The 20,837-nt window shown below is 40.6% G+C and overlaps 1 protein-coding gene across 5 annotated transcripts in view; it reads left to right on the top strand.

The window, feature by feature from the left end:
- Nucleotides 1-20,837, top strand: part of PID1 (phosphotyrosine interaction domain containing 1) — a 213,800-nt gene that overhangs the window by 105,332 nt on the left and 87,631 nt on the right. For 3 of the 5 annotated variants that reach the window (XM_084778383.1, XM_084778382.1, XM_084778385.1), the window contains one exon: nt 1,129-1,275. The exons of 1 other annotated variant lie outside the window; for it this stretch is intronic. In XM_084778383.1, the coding sequence (XP_084634509.1) occupies nt 1,141-1,275 (135 nt within the window). In that variant the 5' untranslated portion in view covers nt 1,129-1,140. Of the gene's footprint in view, nt 1-172; nt 331-1,128; nt 1,276-20,837 lie in introns of those variants that run through there. One more of the 5 variants, XM_084778384.1, reaches the window with a different exon arrangement.

Here is a 20,837-nt window from a genome sequence, read left to right as displayed (position 1 = left end):
ATCCCTTTGGCCTTGTGGGGTGGTCATTTATATAAGGAGAGTGTTGAAAGTGAATGAAACAGTTTAGATGCTGTTGCAGTAATCTAAATGAAGATAAAATGCAGGACTAGGTGGCATTACATCCTGGTTAGTTTTTATTATCAACTTCACAGGGTCTAAAGTTACTTGGGAAGAGGAAACCCCCAACTGAAGGATGACTTCAACCATAGCAGCCTGTGGCCACGGCTATGGGAAATAGTCACGATTAGTGACTGCTGTGGAAGGGCCTGCCTACATTGGGTGGCACCATCCCCTAGTAGCTGAGCCTGAAACAAGCCAGTGAATGAGCCAGTAAGCCACGTTCCTCCATGTTTTCTGCCTCCAAATTCCTGTCTTGAGTTCCCGTCCTGACTGTTCCTCCTGTCCTGATAGTGACAGACTGTGACCTGGATGAGTAAACCAAAGTACATCTTTTCCTCCAAGTTGCTTGTGGTCAGAGCATTTTTTTTTTAATCACAGCAACAGAAAGGAAACCAGAGCACACAGACAGCAGTGGTTAAGCAGAACCACATTTGGAATGGCTTTTTAAAACTCATGCATCAGGCTGCCTATTGCAAAGGCCATGTCCCTGGAATTCTGGCTGGAGGAGACAATGGAGAAGACTAGCCTATTGAGTAGAAAGTTTCCCAAGGTCTTACAGGTTGGTCCAGAGAGAGCTGGGCAGGGCAGGGCACAAAGTCTCATAGGATTTCCTCTATTGAGCCTCTCTATTGTTCTTCCTCCATCCCCCTTCCTAGTGATGCTGAGTCTACACAGATTGTATCTCTCAGATTCTATATATACGGCCGACACCTTGGAAATGCTTCTCCGATGATAAAGTCCCAGGTGAAATGATACCACCATGAACTTGTGTCTTCATGACTCCGCTGCGGACTGACTGCTTCATTTTAGTCCAATCTTCATAGGATTTTGCCCTCTCTGTTGAATAATATCAATGGCCTCCTGCCCTCTCTGTTGAATAATATCAATGGCCTCGCTTTACTACAACAGAATTATTAAGACAAAGCATGTGCTACTAAGTTTGATGTGCAGTTGAATCAAGGTACACACCCAAGTGACTTAACCCTCTTGGTTTATTTCTGTTTCTAGCACTTCCAGACCATGCTGAAGTCTAAATTGAATGTCCTAACACTCAAAAAGGAACCTATACCAGCAGTCATCTTCCATGAGCCGGAAGCCATTGAACTGTGCACCACAACACCACTGATGAAGGCGAGGACTCATAGTGGCTGCAAGGTACAGGGCACGAGACCAACTGGGCTTCTCTTGGTGGGCCAGATACAACCACATGTGACATGAGAGTCTCGTTTCTCCATGGTGTTCATGTTCTAAAAATACAAGTATCGCAGTGACTAGCAGGGTTATTGAATGCTATTATTTTGAACTTACTTCCTGATTTTTTTTCTCTTTCTCAATAATAAAACATTTTTCACCATTTGGGGGATATACATCACCAACATAAGTTTTAGTATACGTGAATGAAATAGTATTCTTATTGTTCTTTTGGTGGCTGGATGGAACTTTGAGCTTCATAAGGGAAATTTTATTTTTTAAGATTTATTTTTTCATGTGCATACATGTGTGCATGCATGTAAGAGTGTGTGCATGTATGCATGCATGTGTGCGTGCATGCATGCGTATGTGTATGTGTGTGTGTGTGTGTGTGTGTGTGTGCGCGCGCGCGCATGCAGGTGCTTATGGAGACTGGGAGATAGCATTGATAAATTCCTTGAATCTCAGGTTTCGTGCAGTTATGAGCCACTGGATATGGATGCTGGGATCCAAACCCCAGTCTTCTGCAAGAGCAGCAAGTCTCCTGTTCAGAGGGGAGGGGGTTTTATCTTTCATGGTAGTTCCCTCTTTTGTATTTGCAATCTGGACAAAACATACCTTAAAGAATGAAAACACCCAACCCCGAACCAAAGCAAAACAAAATACCTCTCCAATACTTCAACCTTCCAAATTCTGTTGGGAGTTATTTTGCATTTTTCCCCAAAAATTATACTAATATTCATGCCTCAGAATCTGTAAAATACAAAAGCATATTTTTTTTCCCATTCATACAAACTATAATGCTGACATAGAAACAAAACTAGAGACAACATGTTCAATTTTGGTCAATTTTTGGATCTTTTTCTCTTTTTTTTTTTTTTTTTTTTTTTTTGGTTGAATGAGTGGAATACAGAAATAACTTTAGAGATAACAAAAATATGTTTTATGCATATTTGCCACCAGGAGCTTGTTTAGAGTGGAGAAAACATAACAAGGGAAAAGGAAATGCATATTTGCTTAGAATCTTAAAAGAAAGCAAAACAAATGAACTCTTGGATCCACCTTTCTCTCTATTTCTTGTTGTTGGGGGAACAGGTCCTGCATAGCTGTGGTCAGGTTGGGACCTGCAGCAATCCTGGGTGACAGTAGCCTGCACAACCCACACACACACACACACACACATGCATTCATTCCATACATACTTACTGCATGCCCTGTGTTGCCAGGCTCTAGGGTAGAATGTGGACAAGACCCACAGCATCTTTATGGAATTTTAACCGCTAGTTGTGAGTCACGGAAGGAGAAAACATATGCACACAGCCATTAGCTGCTGAGAGACAGTGTGTAAAGGCCTTCTGGAAGTGCCTTCAGGTAGAAAGAAGAAGGGAGGATGGGACTCCGAAGTGAATGCGGGCTGGCTGTCACTTGGAAGGGAAAGACCCTGTTTCAAAAACAAAAACAAAAAAAGGTCTTAACAGCCTCATCTACACACCAAGTGTATGTGTGTGTGTGTGTGTGTGTGTGTGTGTGTGTGAGAGAGAGAGAGAGAGAGAGAGAGAGAGAGAGAGAGAGAGAGAGAGAGAGAGACAGACAGACAGACAGACAGACAGACAGACATGATAGGTGTGATAGGAGAGATGGAGGGAGGGAAGGGAAGAGCGAGTACTTTCTAGGGAAATAAAAGCATAAAGCTGTGAAAGCCATTTTTTTCTGGAAAGTGTATTGAGTTCACATTCATCTTTTTTTCCATGTATAGGTACTGCCGTTAAGATGTACTCATTTTTTTTTTCCTAAATGGATATTGGGGAGCTGGAAAGCTAGGGCACTGGCTCTGTGGTTAAAGAGAACTTATAATTCTTGCAATGAGCAGAGTTGGGTTTCCAGCAGCCATGTCAGGGTCAGGTGGCCCACCACCACCTGTAACTTTAGCTCTAGGACAGAGGTTGTCAACCCATGTGTCAGAGGTCAAACAACTCTCTTTTTTTCTGCGTTGAATATCAGATATCCTGCATATCGCATATTTATATTACAATTCATACCAGTAGCACAGTTACAGTTATGAAGTAGCAATGGAAATGCTTTTATGGTTGGGGGTCACCACACTATGAGGAACTGTAGTAACGGGTCACAGCATTAGGGAGGTTGAGGAGCACTGCTCTTGGGGATCTGACGCCCTCTTCTGGCATCCACAGGCACCTTCACTCACACATGCAGTGCCCATACACATATACACATAACAGATTTTATTATTTAAAAAGAAATTGGGAAGAAGAGGATTCCAGGAAAGGACGTTGCAGGTGTCATTACCTGTGGCCAGATGGACAAAGGGAAGTCACCTGTGAGTTCAGCTGAGTCCAGGGAAGAGTTTCTGTAGCCATGGTGAAAACCAGCCCATTGGACTGTCAGAGAACCACATGAGCTCTGCATCCTTAGAAATGGTGGAGATTCTGGGATGGAGAATGGCATCCCTAGAGTCAGAGATCAAGGCAACAGCTTTTTCGATCTCTGAGCATTTTCATGTTCTCTGCTCCTTCTATTTAAGTAAGAACCGACCTAATACCCCTAATATCTTATTGACTTAACACCCCTAAATTTTAAGTGTAACTATTTTGGAATTGTCTTCCTCTTCTTTTCTCAAGGAAACAATACCATGCTTGTTTTCAAAGTCGTATTCCTTTGTTTATTTTTTTAAAGGTTAGATCTTGGAAAGTCTGATGTTTCTGTTTAAAACTCCCCAAACCTCCCCCCTGCTCCCCCACTTCCCCGCCCCAAGTCATCGTCAGGAACAAAGTCTAGTGTTTCCTCTCTGCTCCTTGCCAGTGAGCAGCTCAGCCCACAAGATGCCAGCTGCAGAAGGCTTCTCTCCGACTCACCAGTCCCCAGGAAGAATGAACACAATGCAGCTCTGGCCCAGCTGCAGGGCCAGGGCCTGGGACCCTCCATCTTTACACAGAACTTCTTCTCCTTCTCCTTCTCCTTCTCCTTCTTCTTCTATTTCTTCTTCTTCTATTTCTTCTTCTTCTATTTCTTCTCCTTCTCCTTCTCCTTCTCCTTCTCCTTCTCCTTCTCCTTCTCCTTCTCCTTCTTCTTCTTCTTCTTCTTCTTCTTCTTCTTCTTCTTCTTCTTCTTCTTTCTTCCTAATAGCTCCAAAGCTGTACTTACATAACTTTTACTTTGGGGAGAGAGAGGAGCAGGATGATTCAAAGGGGGCTGGGGGAGTAGAGCATGGGTTAAGGTTAGTATCACTGAGCCCCTCGCTCAGCTCAGTTCAGATACCCTGTTTCCCTCTGATCTGTATTCTCAGTGGGTGCTGGAGGGATTGCCTTGCCAGGCTGTTCATGTTTCGGGCAGCTGGGTCTTTGTGCATTCTCCTCTATAGCTGCTGCTTTCTTTTCCTTTGCTGTAGTTCTTTTTTTTTTTAACCTGATAACCCATTGCACCCCCTTAAGACTCTCACTGGAGGTGCTTTGAGCATCATAGGCCATATGTGATTTTTGCAGAAGTGGTGACAGCTTGTTGTACCCGTCTCCTGCTCAATGGGATTCTGGGTAGCTTCACCTTCTTAGCAAACATGTATTGAGTCAGCACATACTGAAAGCTCGCTGTATGTGGAAGTCACGGAGGAAGGCCTCATAGGAAATGTGGTATACAAATAAGCAGAGGGAGGAGACAAGGGATGGGATAACAATTGAGATGTAATATGAATAAATTAATAAAATATATTTTTAAAAAAATATTTCCTCACTAAAGGTTCATTATGACAATCTGAATCTTTAGTGTAGCAGTTACATCAGTATTTTAAAAACAAACAAACAAACAAGCAGAGGGAGTGAGAGGAGTGCTCAAGTAAATTAACCTCAACTATTTTTCTTCAGTTTAATTTATTTTTAATAAAAGGTCTTCTTGGTCATCACAGTAGGGTCACAATTAATTATTTTAAAACTTAATGTAGAATGTGTGTGCACATAAGTGTGCAATGGTTAGCATGTAGAAATCAGGGGACAACTGACCCACCACATGTGTCCTGGAGATCAAACCCAGGTTTCACTAACCCTATCACAGGGACTTCTAAAAAACGTGTGTGTGTGTGTGTGTGTGTGTGTGTGTGTGTGTGTGTGTGTGTGTGTGTGTGAATCCGTGTGTTCTTCCAGGAACTTCTATCCAAGCACTAAATCTTGGCGACTGAGAGCAGGATGCAGCACTCTTTAAAATCTATGGCAAAATTGACCTGAAGGTGGGCTGCTTGGTGCTTGAGAACTTCACCCAAAAGGGGGGGGGGTGTGATATGGGTACTATAAATGTAATGAACCCAAGGGTTCGCTGACTGGCACGTTATGATCTATATGGGATTTTGACAACACAGGTCAAGATATCTAAGAACAGGGCTCTGGAGCCATTGCACAGACCTATGCTCCCGGCCTTTGTGTGTCTTATCCTCCAGGGGGCGCTGTCCTACTTTGTACAGACTCACTTCCAGGTCAACTCTACTCCCCACAGTTCTGAAGACTCGAATAAAATAGAGACTATGTGATAATGCCAATGAAGAGCAGTGGTAAAACTACTAATACAGGAATTGTGATCGTGGATGGCAGGTGTCCATTGGCATATTCCCCTTGTTTACTATGTCTATATACCTTTCCTGGCATAGAACGAGTTGAGTTCATCCTCCTGACAACTCAGAGGGTTAAGGACCATGTGCGCTCCCATATCACAGAGAAGCTAGTTGAGGCAAGAAGGCATTCCTTATCCTGTCTTTGGCACCCAGTGAATAACTGACAGACCCAGTCTATGTAGTAACAGATTCTGTGTCTTCTGGCCACATGCCTCCATAGGTCTTTTTTGAATCGTATTGACCATTTGTACCATCAAACTTGAAGTCACTTCTTTTACACATACCTACGCTTCTGTACTGCTCAGGAGTCAGAGCCAGGGTAGGTGTCTAATATAGACACTTTTCTCAATTTTGTACTTTTACTGAATTGCAATTTTAATTATAGAATTTTACTGCATACTGTGTGCGATGATCAAATAATGGTATTTAAAATTTTCATCCACATAAATGTAAAATGTTATTAACATAAGAATTACTTGAAAGTATGTAATACTGTGTAGATTTCAATGATTGTTTATATGTATTGGTCAAATCACGTTAATTAATGCTTTCAGCTTTTTGGCATTACTGTGTATTTAGAGCCCTTTAAGTGCTCTTTAATATTTATCCATTTAATAGGTCAGTGTGAACTGTAGGCATTCCACTGTTCTCTGAACACCAGAGGCTATTTCTTCTAACTGTGTGGGTAACTGCTTTCCAACCTTCCACTCTCTCTTCTCACCCCTCCCCCTCCCAGGCTCTGGAAATCACCACTGTACACTGCCACGGAGTCATTGTGTTTCAGTCAGCAATCATATGTATTAGCATCCATCGCTGTGATAAACACTTAATATCAACAATCTGGCAAGAGGAAAGAATGATTTTGGCTCATGGTCTCAGACCACAAATTGCTTGGTCCTGTTGCTTTGGGATCATGGCAAATCTGAACATCATGATAGGAAAAGCATGGTGAAATGAGAGGTGAGGAAGGGGAAGGAGAAGGAGGAAGGGAAGAGATGGGGTAAGATTTCCAGCACTCCCCAGCATGTGTACCTACGTCTTCCTACACCCTCCTACTATGGCTCACCTATTAAACTTTTACTACTGATAATGCCCTCAGTGGAGGACCACACCTTAACACATGAGCACGAGATGCCATTTAAAAGAAAGACACTCCATATTGACCTCTGGCCTCCATATCTATGTGTACACAGGCGTACCTGTGCAAACACATGTGTGTACATACACAATAAGCAGTAAATCCACCAGATAGTAGTGATACACACACACACACACACACAGAGAGAGAGAGAGAGAGAGAGAGAGAGAGAGAGAGAGAGAGACAGACAGACAGACAGACAGACAGACAGAGACACAGAGAGACAGAGAGACAGAAACAGAGAGAGAGAAAGCTAAAACATAACAATAAACAGCATATGTTTTGCCTTTATGATTCTGACTTATTTTACTTACTATAACATCTCCCAGATCCACATATTTTGCTTCAAAGGAATAGTACCTCATTGTTTTATGGGTTGAAAACTGTTCCACTTTCTGTATCTGCCATGATTTATTTACCAGTTTATCCACTGCTGAACATTTATCCCTGATCTTAGTTGTTACTGGGACTAGTGCAGCAACAATGAGTATGCAGATCTTTTGTAAGATGTTGATGTCATTTCCTTTGCATCCAAAATCCAGAAGTAGGACAGCTGTGTCATTTGGCAAATGTGCTCTTTGTTTCTTGAGGACTCTCCATACAGTTCTCTGTAATGGCTTTAGTTTCACATTTCTGCTCATGATGTAGAGTTGTCTTTTCTCCTTACCAACATCTTTTGTTTTTAGATCAAAACCATTCTAGCTGAGGTTAGGGTTTATTTCATTGCAGTTTGGGCTTACATTTCTCAGTTGCTATTATAGTTGGCCGTACTTTATGGATGTGTTCACCATGTCACTCTTCCATGGAGAAGTATTTATTTATATCCCTCCATTTAAAAATTAGGTTATTTGGACTTTCTTTGTTAATTGAACTTTCAAGTTCCTTGTGTTTACATTCTGCATATCAACCTTTTGCAAGATGAACATTTCAAAATATTTCCCCCTATTCTGTAGGTTGTCTTCCCTACTGTTTGGGGGGTGCTGTGCTATGTAAGAGCCCAAAGACAGGAAGAAGAGCAAATAGGAAGTGTGTGTTATTTGATGGCCATGCTTACCTAAGAGTACAAAGCTCAGAAACTTATTTATTTGGTCTAAAACTTTACCTTTTCTTACAAAAAAAAAAAAATAAGAAAGCAACATGGCAGTGTGCTAAGTGTCATTTGGCTTTACTCAAAGCACACTAAGTAGTTCAGCTTCTCAAATTCAATTTTCTGAGGGGAAAAAAGATGTTTTACAGTAAAAAGCAATATAGCTTAATATAAAGTATACTATATTAACATGAAATATAATATATGTAATATATATTTTACTAAGGAGACACATGTACATATGTTTGCACACATACACACATGCATACACAAGCTGGGCATGCCTAGTGAGTTTCTATATAGCCTTGTGGATGCTTTTAAAAGTCTATCCATAAAGCTCCTCTGTCATTTCATGCCCCTCACAAGTTTGAACTAAAATTTAGCAGTATGGTGGTGGGGGATCATAACATATCCTACATCATGTGTGTTTTATTTAAAGCATTTTATAAAGATCACTATTGGTGGTCATTTCAGAGTATAAGGATTTCTATAAATAGAAGAGGAGGAGGAGGAGGAGGAGGAGGAGGAGGAGGAGGAGGAAGAAGAAGAAGAAGAAGAAGAAGAAGAAGAAGAAGAAGAAGAAGAAGAAGAAGAAGAAGAAGCAAGACCCTACAGAGCATCTCAATGGAAGAAGTGAAGGTCAAAGTTCAGGAAGGTGGACAGGCAGTTAGTGTAATAGAAGCCCTGTTTGGAACTGGAGTTTGTCTGCCTCGAATCTGGATTTACCTAGTCTTCGCCCCACACCTTCATAATGCAGCTGGAGGTCATGAGGGATGAATGGTCTGCTGGTCTGTGCTCCCTGCCTTTAGCAATGGTGGCATATGAGGAAACAGGTGACATTTCCCCCACTCTCTTTCCTTCCCGAATCCCCCTTCCCCAGAGGGCACTCACCTGACACTGGAGAAAACCCCATCTAAGGACTTTGCTGTCCTCTTCTCGCTTTGAGGCCAGAAACCACCAAGCAAACTGGTTTTCAACAAAGAGCTAATGATTCATGAGTCATTCTCCTTGAGATTCTTTGAGTCCAGGTGAAGCAGCAATACTCCCTCAGCATTCAGGAAGACTGTGTGTCATAGGTAGGGTTCTATTGCTGTGATAAGACACCATGGCCAAGGGCAACTTTAGAAGGAAAGGGTGTATTTTACCTTACACTTCCAGGTAACAGTCCATCACTGAGGGCAGGAACTCAAGCAGGGCAGGAACCTGAAGGCAGGAGCTGAAACAAGAGTCCATGGAGGGGTGTTGCTTTATTGGCTTCCTTAGCCTGCTTTCTTATACCATTCAGGACCACCCACCCAGGGCTGTCACTGCCCGCAGTGACCTTGACCCTCCCACATCAATCACTGATTAAGAAAACTCCCTACAGACTTGCCTACAATCACCTTTTCTGAAGGCATTTTCTTAATTGAGATTATCTCTTCCAAAATGATTCTAGCGTGCATCAACTTGATATAAAATTAACTAGTACAGTTTATAGTTTCACGGAGGATTGAACAGAGACATTTCTGAGCTGGAGGTTTTGGTGGCCTTTCCCAAACCCTACCGTGTAGTAGTTGTGTAAAATGGCCCAGTCCAAGACGTGAAATCCAGCAATTGAACTTGTGTTAAAGGCTCCTGACTTGGACGTCAACACACTTGAAATCAGCACCACATGTATCGGCTTCCTGCACTTGAGTTTTTGTGTTTATGTGACTGGGTATGTATTTAATTAGAAGTATAGTCATGCTCTGGCACTTCTTTCTCATTTCAAACAAAAGCTCATTTTATTTTATTCTCTTTTACCCATTAACACTCATTCATTACATGAATCCAGTGATTTCTATTATGTAGATTTTCCTTTTTAAAAAATAAGCCTCTTACTGAATATCAAGACAGAATTCAAGTAAAATGAAGAATGCCATATTAGTCACTTTTGTGTTACTGTAGTCAAATTCCTGACATAGGCAACTTAAGAAAAGAAGAGGTTTATTTTGTTCATGGTTGCATAGGGTTGTGTCTATGGCTGCTTGGCCCCATCCAAGTGGGCAGAACTCTTGGTAGCAGAAACCTGTGTTGGGACACTCACATCATGGGGTGCAGGAAGTGGAAAGAAGGGGTAAAAGAAGAGCCAATGCAACACATGGGATGTGCTTCCAGTGACCTACTTGCTCTGTCTTAGATCCACATCCTGTCGTCAGGCCCTGAATACTATTGTCATGCTTTGAGTTCATCAGGGGATTGATCCATCCAGTCCATCAGAGTGCTTGTGATCTAAAAGCTTCCGGAAACACCACCGTAGACACATCCAGACACATGCAGTACTCAACTCCTAGACATGACTCAATCTGATCATGGTAACAGTGGCCAGGAACTGTCACAAGCAGGGTGCATAGAGCAGACTTAGGCCCCTCCTCCTTCTTATGGGTCGCGTTCCTCTAAATCAGAGAGAGCCATACCAACCCATGTTTCCTTTCTTCTTTCTCAGATTCCCTTGTAAGCAATCTAAACACTCCTACTTCTTGCCTCCTTAAATTTAAGAAGAAGAAGAAGAAAAGTTGACAGTAGCTAAAAAACTGTTGTTTAAGAGATAAGCTTTAATTTTCAAAATTAATTATTAATGTCAGGGGCCAAATGGAGGTCAGAGGACAATTGGGTGAAGTAGCCTTTTCTTTTCCACTCTTATATGGTTTGGGAAATTGAACTCAGCTTCCTAAGCTTGTACTGTATGAGCCTTAGGGCCATCTAGGGACCCCAAAAGACATGCTCTTAGTATTTTTTGTAATCATTACTCCCTGTGGACCTCAATTTCTTGAGGGTTTCCTTTCTTCCTTTCTTCCATTCTCTACTTCATCACCACCCCAGCCTTCTTTTCTAATTTTCTTTCTTCATTTATGTTGTAGACTTTTGGGTTATTAATGGAAAGCAAAGATAAATAAGAACCTTGGATGCTGTGGGCTGAAATAACAGTGAGCTTGAACTGTCTTGACCTACTAAACATTTATTTGGTTTCTAACCTGTCAGTTCTAATAGGAGGGTCGACTGTGGTGTACTCCCTGGAGATTTGCTCTGTATAATCAGACTTCGGCTTGTCCGAATGTCTATTGTTCTTCTTAGGCTAGGTCATCTTATGATAACAGGAGTTGACTTTAGAATCCCAGGCCCCAAGTCTGCTCAACCCAGGGCACCGTGGAAGGCTTTGTCTCATCATTCTAAGCAGTTGCCTTTGAGTTTATTCTGATCTTATTGGCTGTGTCCCATGTCCACCCTGAGGGCACTGTTTATGATGCTCTGGAACTGGGAGGAGACTGGGTTTGCCTGGGCAAGGAAGTCAACTATGTTAGAAAGATGAAAATGTGTGCTGTGGAAAGGTGTGCCACCATGACCACCTTTAAAAAAATATCTTTTGTTGTTCTGTTTTGGGTTTTATTTTTTTGAGACAGGGTTTCTCTGTGTACCCTTGGCTGCCCTGGAACTCCCTAAGTAGACCAGGCTAGCCTCAAACTAACAGAGATCCTCCTGCCCTTGCCTCCTGAGTGTTGGGATTAAAGGTGTGCACCACCACCGCCTGACTTCCAACCTTTATAAATTTCTTAAACTTGGTTTGTGGAGGTTGAACTTGAATTCTTGAGCTTGCAAATCAATAAGTTTACTGACTAAGCTGTCACTCCATCCCAAAGATATCATTTCTATTAAAGTATGTAAAATTCAAGCAAGATTCATTGCTCTCTTCTTTATCGCGGGGCACAATATGCGGAGTTGCTCTGCATTCTTGCTGCCTTGGTTTCCTTGCTATGACAACTGTACCCTGGAACCACAGGCCAAATTAATTCTTCCTTTCTTAAAAAATAAAATAATGACCCCTGGCTTTTCTTTAGAATATTATAAAAAAAATACACTCTCAGTTATAAATAATCAGTAACAAGATAGGGGTAAATCTTTTGATGCAATTTTTGTGGGTTTTGCTTACTTTCATTTTTCTCCATTTTTAATAGTAAATCAACGTATCTTTTAAGATAGGTTTTAAAAGTTGATAAGAAAAAAAAATTCTTCGTCTGTGAGAAATTTGTCTGGAAAGTTCTATGCCAGAAACAGTGTCCTAAGTAATGCCTGTGCAAACAGCTTCCTGGAAGCCAGCGACTTGGACATTCGTCTCTTCTTTGTGCCCAGATCAGAATTTCCATAGTTTCAAGGCAAGTGACCTTTTTCTGCCTAATTTGTGGCTTGTCTTGTGTCAGACTTGTTGGTATGCTCAGCATAATAATTGCAGGCTTTCTCAAGTGCACATGAAATGATTCTGTTCTGGTTTTCTGGAGACTGCTCTGTGGCTTCGAGCAACAAAAGTGTATTCTCTTAGCATTCTGAAACCAGAATGTCAAGAACCAGCTTCTCTGGGCAGACATTAAGGTGTTAACAGAGCCATGCTCCCTCTGAAGGCTCCAGGGGGGAAGTCCATTCTTCATCCTTTGCAGCTTAGAGAGGTTGTAGACATTCTTGCCTTGTGGGCTCATCGCTCCAGCCTTTGCCTGTGTGGCCACACTGCTACTTTCCCTTCAGGGCCTTCTGCCTTCCCCCTTTTTTACAAGGATATTTGTAGCTGCATTTAGTGCCCATTGAATAACCCAAGATAACGAACCCTTTCAAAGCTACTCATTTAATCAAATCTGCAGTGATGCTTCTTCCTATAAAATAACATTTAGAGGGTCCAAGGTTGGGATCTAATGGCTTTGAGTGACATTACGGAGCCTGTCATAGATGACTTAATAATTGGGGAATTCTAGAGATTCAGGCAGTTTCAGGATGATGTCCCAATTACCCATGTGTTTTCACATCATCTCCTCATCCTTTGAGGACACCAGGATCCCGGTGTGTGCAAGCACCTTGTATGAGATGAGACCGTATCTTCATATGACCCATGTAGAGTTCTCCTACGTACTTTAAAGTGTCTCTAGATTACTTATGACACATCATACAGGTCCAGTGCTTTCCAAATGGTTGTTTTCTGTGTTGTCTATGGAACCATAACACTGTCAGAACATATGTATGGGGCTTATTATTTTTAAAAAATATTTAGACTGACCATTGAGTGGATCTATGTACGCATAGCCCATGAACAGAGAGGACTCACCATATAGTATTTATTAAATGTATAGGTATGTATGGCGTATAATATATCTAAATAATTTTTATAGACAGTCCATTATTTATATTGTTTGTTTGTTTGCTTGTTTGTTGAGCCTCAGAAAATTCTTTCATTGGGATTTACAAAGCGACTAAAACTAGAAGTTAGGAACTCTGTTCTGTAGAAGGAGCATCTTGCTTTTATGTTACTTGAGATGGCTTTGTTTTATTCTTTTCTGAAAAAAATCTTTAAAGTTCTTTAGGGGGAGGCACAGAAAGATGGCTCAGTGGTTGACAGCACATACTGGTCTTATTGAGGAAACCTGGTTTGGTTTCTAGCACCCGTATGATGGCTTACAACTATGTGTAACACTAGTTATGGGGATTCTAATGCTCCTTTCTGGCCTCCATGGGCACACATATGGTGCACATACATACATGCAGGCTCTTAGACATATAATAAAAATAAATACATCTTTAAGAAATTAATACCAAATCTATACAGAATTTGGGCTTCATATCCTACATTAGGAGCATTGCAGGTCATGGGTCAGTATTGCTAAGTATGTCAAACATTTGGGGCAAAACAAAAAACCAGTGTCACAGTTCTATCACAGGGATGTGAACTGATGCTTCCCTGGCCAGTTCCAGAAAATTCTAAAGCATTATTTTGAAAGCAGCATGGGAAATATGTGCATGACGGAAAGCCTGGGAATAGCCCCTTGCTAGCTTAGTCATCACTCTGCCGCCAGAGGTTTTCAAAAAGTTCATTTCAAACAAGGTGTCTGAGTATTTTGGTTTAATTGTTACCTGAATTTTGAACTTATTTCTTCAGAAAGTTTGTTAATGATCCTGCATGCTTCCTGCATTTATTCTGTGGATAAAAATGTAGTTTCTCTATGGTAGATTCCAATGGTTCGTCAGCCCACAGCAATAAATACCACATAGAAAAGCAATTAAGGTAGCATAAACTCATTACTATTGTACTTTCAGGCTTCTGGCATGTATTGCACAAGTTCTTAGAGACTCCTAGAAGGCTGTTAACTTCACAACTAAAAATGCAATTTATTCAACTATAATTCAAGTTTTTCTTGTTTCTACACTTCTGAGTTAGCGTTCTTAATGCTGTTTCTTTTGCCAGTGTTCCATTCACTTCTTGCATGGGAGGTGTCTGTGCAGAGGAAATGACTGTGAGCAACGTCAGCTTGCTATTTCAAGGCTACTTTAATTTATTGCTTGCTTAATGGAAAACTGAGTGCTACCAAAGCGTTAGGTTAGATAGCTGCACACTACTGTAGTTGCCTCCTGTAAGCTCCAATTTTGTTTCCAGTTGTTTTTCTTCCTTCAGTTGTAATCATGTCCAAGTTATAGTCACAGATAAAAATATCCGATAATGTGAGAAGTTAATTATAAAATATCTTTTGCTTTGCCCCTCATAAACATAGTTCTTTTAGCTCTTTCTCCTTGTATTTATTTTCATATTTCAAAATGGTCTCCCTGCCCCACCTCACCCCCATGTTACACAATAGTCCCTGCTTCTCTATTTGGTTAGGTAGAAATTTGGACCTATGACAACTTTACCCGTTTTCCTTCTGCCTTTTCGTATAATTATTTCTGTAAGTTCAGTTAAGTCATTATCCATGAGATAACTACAGTACACCATGATTTTGTTTGTTGTTTTATAATGGTTTAAAACAACATATATTAATTTTAGGATTAACATCGTTTTGTGTTTTCATATCAAACCTATATTTGATTTTCCTACAAGGCTCTGGCATATTTGGCATATATCCAACAGTATGCTACCTATGCAACGACTCCATCACAGGACCATGCTCCTCGTCATCTCATTGACACCTCTCTTCCACTGTCCTTTGTCTTCCTCCTGAGTAGACATTCTATCTCGAGGTCAGGTCAAATGCTGTCTCTTGGGGACCCTTTCTGCTACCATCTATGTTGTTGGTACTCTGTTTCTGTCTTCTTGACTTGCCTATGCTAGAGCACACTCCCAAGAAATAAACATCTCATGCTTCAAACATCTATAGGCACTTTTTCATTGGCTTTTTGGAAAGCTTGACTGGGCATAAGAATATTGACTACCCTGCCGTTTGGATCCTGAGTGTTCCCCCAAAGGTTTACTTGAGGGAGTCTTACTTCCTAGTTTGGTGCTAGTTGGAAATGGTAGAAACTTTAAGAATGGGGGTCAGTTCTTTAGGTTAGTTGTGTGTATTGGGGGTGCTCTTGTAAGGAAAACAAAAAACAAAACTTTTTCCCCCTTCTTTTCCCTGGCAATCTGCAGTTTGGTTCCCTCACATACATCAACTATATGTTGTCTCCTAGGCCCAAATGTAACAAGGCCAATGGGGTAGAAGGAACATCCACTACTGTGAGCCAAAATAAACCTTTCCTTTTCATGAGTTAATGTTTTAGATATTCATTATAGAAATGGAAAAGTGAAAATGTCTTCTGCTTTTGTGAAGGGACTAACTGTTGATATCTGCCTGCCCTCATAGGTGGTTTTGTAAGAAAATCAGATCCATCCGACTTAGGTACTAATGTTCCTTTGCATCTGATGACTTCCTTCCATGCACTGCAAGTTTTTTGGGTCTCCCATATTGTTCTTGGTACTTTGAAGTACCATGGTGACATGCCATAGTTTGCATTTTCTTTCAGTTCATCTGGTCTCTTCAGCTTGGAGACTCTGGGTCCTTGGTAGTTTAAGCGACCTGAAGCAAAATCCCGACCTCCTTTCCTAAATTCAGAAACTTTTTGAGAAACATGGAGACATGATACAAAGGGAGAAGCTCCATCTCAGTCTAAAAAGGCTGCTTTAGGTGATGCGACACCTGTGTACAGATTAAGTGGCCGTGTATAACTTCCTAATTTCTGCCATAGCAGCCTCTTTCATGTGACTGCCTTCTTTCCCCTTTCATTTTGTGCATTCTTTATATAACTTCAAATTTTTCATTATGATCCACTTAGTAGAGTTTGGAAGAGGGAGAAGGTAAATATTTAAAGTGATTGCCATCTGTGCCCATAATCCTTCTCTGAACTATTAAAACTTTTCTAAAATTAGTTAAAGCTATTTGAACCTTTATTTTTTTTAAATATCTTTATTGGTGATGGAACCAATGAGGTTTAATTTCACAGTTGGATATATATTTATAAAGCACCTGGAACTTTTGCCATAACCAGACCTATATAAATAAATAAAGGTTGCTGTGGAAATTCAGACCCCCTTGGTTGGCTATAAAAGCCAATGAACTAGAAGCCAACATGGTGGTGAGGAAGACATAGGTGTGTAGGTCTCAGTGAATAACTCTTGGTCCTAAAGAGGTCATAAAATGCTTTTTCAATACAAAGACTTATTTCTTATTATATCTCTGGGTGTTTCGGCTCCTGACGACCCAGCAAGCAGGAGATAAATGCTGCTGTGAGTGTGGGTGCAGATGTGTTTCTCCTTGGCGTACTGGATGTTCATTTCTTTGTTTTTACTGAAAATATTTTGCATTCATTTATTTGGCAAGCAAAATGATGTCTGGGCTCCCGTGCATACTGAGTTCTGTAAATGAGACATTAGTCAGATTGGCATTCATGAGTCACCAGGCATCTTCATAAGCCAAATCCAGGGATTATAAAATCATTTACTCGGGAAGTAATGGGGCTAAAGGAGATTTATCATCCTGGGAGCCAGGAAGTTACCTTCTGAGCTAATGACCTCACTGAAGCTAGAGAGGTTTTTTTCCTTCTCTGTGTAGGGGTTCCACATTGATGGATTATGCATTCTCTTGAAAAAAAAATGTTTCTGTGACACTTGGGAACAGTGCTAGAAATCTTTTGTCACCACCTGCTATGTCTGTGATGTCTGCTAGGCCCTGGAGGTGTCATTTATTACCACCAAGGAATTTTTCCTATTACTGTTTACAGGATATGTGCTGTTCCCAGCAGAGGGAGGATCAGGTCATTCAGGGCTTACCTCAGAGTCCCCCACTTTGTCTCACTTATTCTCTTTTCATGGTTAATTCAAAGTCTTTGTGTACCTTGGCCTTGTCTCAGCCTCCTCCCCCCATCCCCACAGCCCAGATTAGGAACACTACAGGAAGGGCTCTTCAGGGCCCTTGGCATACATTTACTGTAAAACAAACTCTTGTCTTCAGGACTTCAGAAACCTCCTTTCTGTAGCGAAGACTTGGTGCATTCATAGTCACTACATAGTGAGATACTGGCATTCCACCCAGAGAAATAGGAATACATTTTACCAGGAACCCTTAGTGTCTACACCTATCACGATCCCAAAAGAATCATTTACCAGGCAACAAACACACAGCCACTGCCTGCACTTTCCTAAGATCCAGAGAGGAAATGGAAACCAACGAACAAAACACTCCCACTCAATAAAGAGAAGAACAGATATCAGCACCTAGAATTACAATCTTCCCAAACCCAGAAGTCTAGACTGTAGTGTAAAAACACAATCAGTAACAGCTAAAACAGTATGTCTCTATTAAAGGCCAGCAACCCTACCACAATAGGACCTGAGTGTTACAACATAGCTGAAGTACAAGAAAAAGCCCAGAAAATAGCCTGTAAAGAGGAAATGAATAAATCAGTTAATCTATGAAAACACAAACAGAAGGAGAGAAATGAATAAAATATTTTCAAGATCTGAAAATAGGAGAATCATTAAGAAAACTCAAACTGAGATTTTCATTTCATCTGGAAAAGGAAAATTTAGGAAGTAGAACAGGAACCTCAGAGACAAGGCTCACCAACAGAATATAAGAAATGGAAGAGAGATCCTCAGGTCTTAAAGATGTGGTAGAAGAAATAGATACCTCAGAAAAAGAAAATGTTAAGTCTAAAAACAGCCTGGCACAAAACATCCAGGAAATCTGGGACACCATGAAAAAAACCAAACCTAGAAATGATTGGAATAGAAGAAGGGAAGAAATCCAGGTTAAATGCACAGAAAATAACTTTAACAAAATCACAGAAGAAAATTTCCCTAATCTAGAGAAGGAGATACCTATCAATATACAAGAATCATACAGAACATCAAATAGATTGGACCAGAAAAGTTCCCTTGGCACATAATAAAACACTAAATGCACAGAACAAAGAAAGAGTAGTAAAAGCTATTAGGGAAAAGACCAAGTAATGTATAAAGACAAACCTATTAGAATAACACCTGACTCTGAATGGAGACTCTAAAATGCCAGAAGGGCCTGGACAGAGGTTCTATAGACTCTAAGAGACCACAGATGCAGCCCAGACTACATACACAGGAAAACATTCAGTCACAATAGATGGAGAAAATAAGACACTTCATGATAAAAACTAAATTTAAACAATATCTTTCTACAAATTCAGTACTACAGAAGGGTTAGAAGGAAAAATTTCAACCTAAAGAAATTAATCACACCCAAGAAAACACAAGGAATAAAAAGTCCCAGACCAGGAAACCAAAAGAGGGGAAACACACACACACACACACACACACACACACACACATACACACACACACACACACACACACGCAAGCAAAAACCCCACAAACACCACCACAACAAAGTAACAGGACTCAACCAACCCTACTCATTGGTGTCTTTCACCATCAGTGGACTCAATTCCTCAATAAAAAGACACAGACTAACAGACTGGATTTGAAGGCAGGATTTATCCTTCTGTTGCATCCAAGAAACACACCTTGACCTCAGGAATAGACATCATCTTAGGGTAAACGGATGGGAAAAGAGTCTTCCAAACAAACGGAAATTCACATAGCCATTTAATAACTAACAGAAAAAGACTGCAATCCAGAACTAGCCAGAAGAGATAGGGAAGGACACTACATGTTCATCAAAGGAAAAAGCCACCAAGGGGACATTGTAGTTCTTAATATCTATTTATTCACCAAACACAAGGCACCCAAGTTCATAGAAGAAAACCACTACAGCTTAAACCACACATTGATCCTCAACATACTGATAATGGGAGACTTCAATTCCCCACTGTCAGTGATAGACAGGTCATCCAGACAAAAACTAAACAGAGAAATGCTGGAGCTAACTGACATTATAAGCCGAATGGACCTAACAGGTATTTACAGAACATATCACTCATACACAAAAGTATATATTTTTTTTCCCAGAAACTCATGAAACTTTCTCCAGAATTGACAAAGCAAGTCTCAACAGATATAAGAAAATTGAAATGATACTCTGTAGCCTATCCGACCACCCGGGGTTAGAACTGGATATAAACAATAACAGAAACAACAGAGAGCTTACAAACTCATGGAAACTGAGTAACTCGTTGGAAAATGGGTCAAGACAGAAATTAAGACATTAAAATCTTTCTAGAATTGAATGAAAAGGAATACACAGCATACCCAAACTTAATGGGACACAATGGAGCTGGTTCTAAGAGATGGGTTCATAGCACTAAGCGGCTACATAAAAATGTAACTTAACAGCACACCCGAAAGCTCTAGAACAAAAAGCAGTCACACACAAAGGAGTAGATGGCAAGAAATAATCAAACTCAAGGATGGGATCAATAAAATAGAAACAATAACAACAAAATGAGTCAAAGAATCAATGAAAAATGAGTTTTTTTCATAAAATCAATAAGATTGACCAGCCCTTATCCAAATTAAATAGCAGGTAGAGAGAGACTATTCAAATTAACAAAGTTAGAAATGAATAGGGGGACATAACCACTCCTGGGCGTATAACCAAAGGTCACTTCATCCCACCACAGAGTCACTGGCTCCGTCATGTCCATTGCTGCACTCTTCGTAATACCCAGAAATGGGAGACAACTTAGATGTCCCTCAATAGAAGAACGGATACAGAAAATGTGATATGATTATGTACTAGAGTGTTATTCAGCTGTTAAAAAAAATGAAATCATGAAATTCTCAGGTAAATAGATGGAGTTAAAAAAGATTATCCTGAATGTGGTAATATAGTTCCAGAAAGACAAATACATATCCACTTATATGTGAGTATTAGCTATTAAGTCAATGATAACCAAGCTACAATCTGTACAACCAGAGGTTAGAAATAGAGTAAGGGACTGGGGTTGGGTATGGAATATAGATCTTCCTAGAAAAGGGAAATAGAATCGACAGGGTTTGGGTTTGGTTGGTTGGTTGGTTTTTGTTTGCTGGGTTTTTGTGTATGTGTATATGAGAGTGGTGTGTGTGTGTGTGTGTGTGTGTGTGTGTGTGTGTGTGTGTGTGTGTGTGCGCGTGTGTGTGTGCTGAAGCCAGAGGATCAAGTGGAGAGAGGGAGAGGAAGGAGGGAATGAGGGAAGAAATATGGGGAGAAACAGCTAAAATTAAGGGCGGTTTAGGGGTAGTATAAAAACCTAATACAGTAGAAACTTCCTAAAATATATACATATATGAGGCTATCTAAATGAGATTGCTAAACAGCTGAATTTGTGATCTCCAGGCTCAGTAAGAGACCCTCCCTCAAAACTAAGGTAGAGGAAGTGTGGAATATACCTGAGGTACTAACCTATGGTTTCTTCATGAACATGCACCCCCAAATGCACACACACATGCACGCATGTGCGCATGCACA

Source organism: Acomys minous, assembly GCF_964271855.1.
Source record: "Acomys minous genome assembly, chromosome: 4".
Lineage (NCBI taxonomy): Eukaryota > Metazoa > Chordata > Mammalia > Rodentia > Muridae > Acomys > Acomys minous.
The sequence above is the reverse complement of the archived record's forward strand: the minus strand, read 5'-3'. Positions and strand labels throughout refer to the sequence as shown.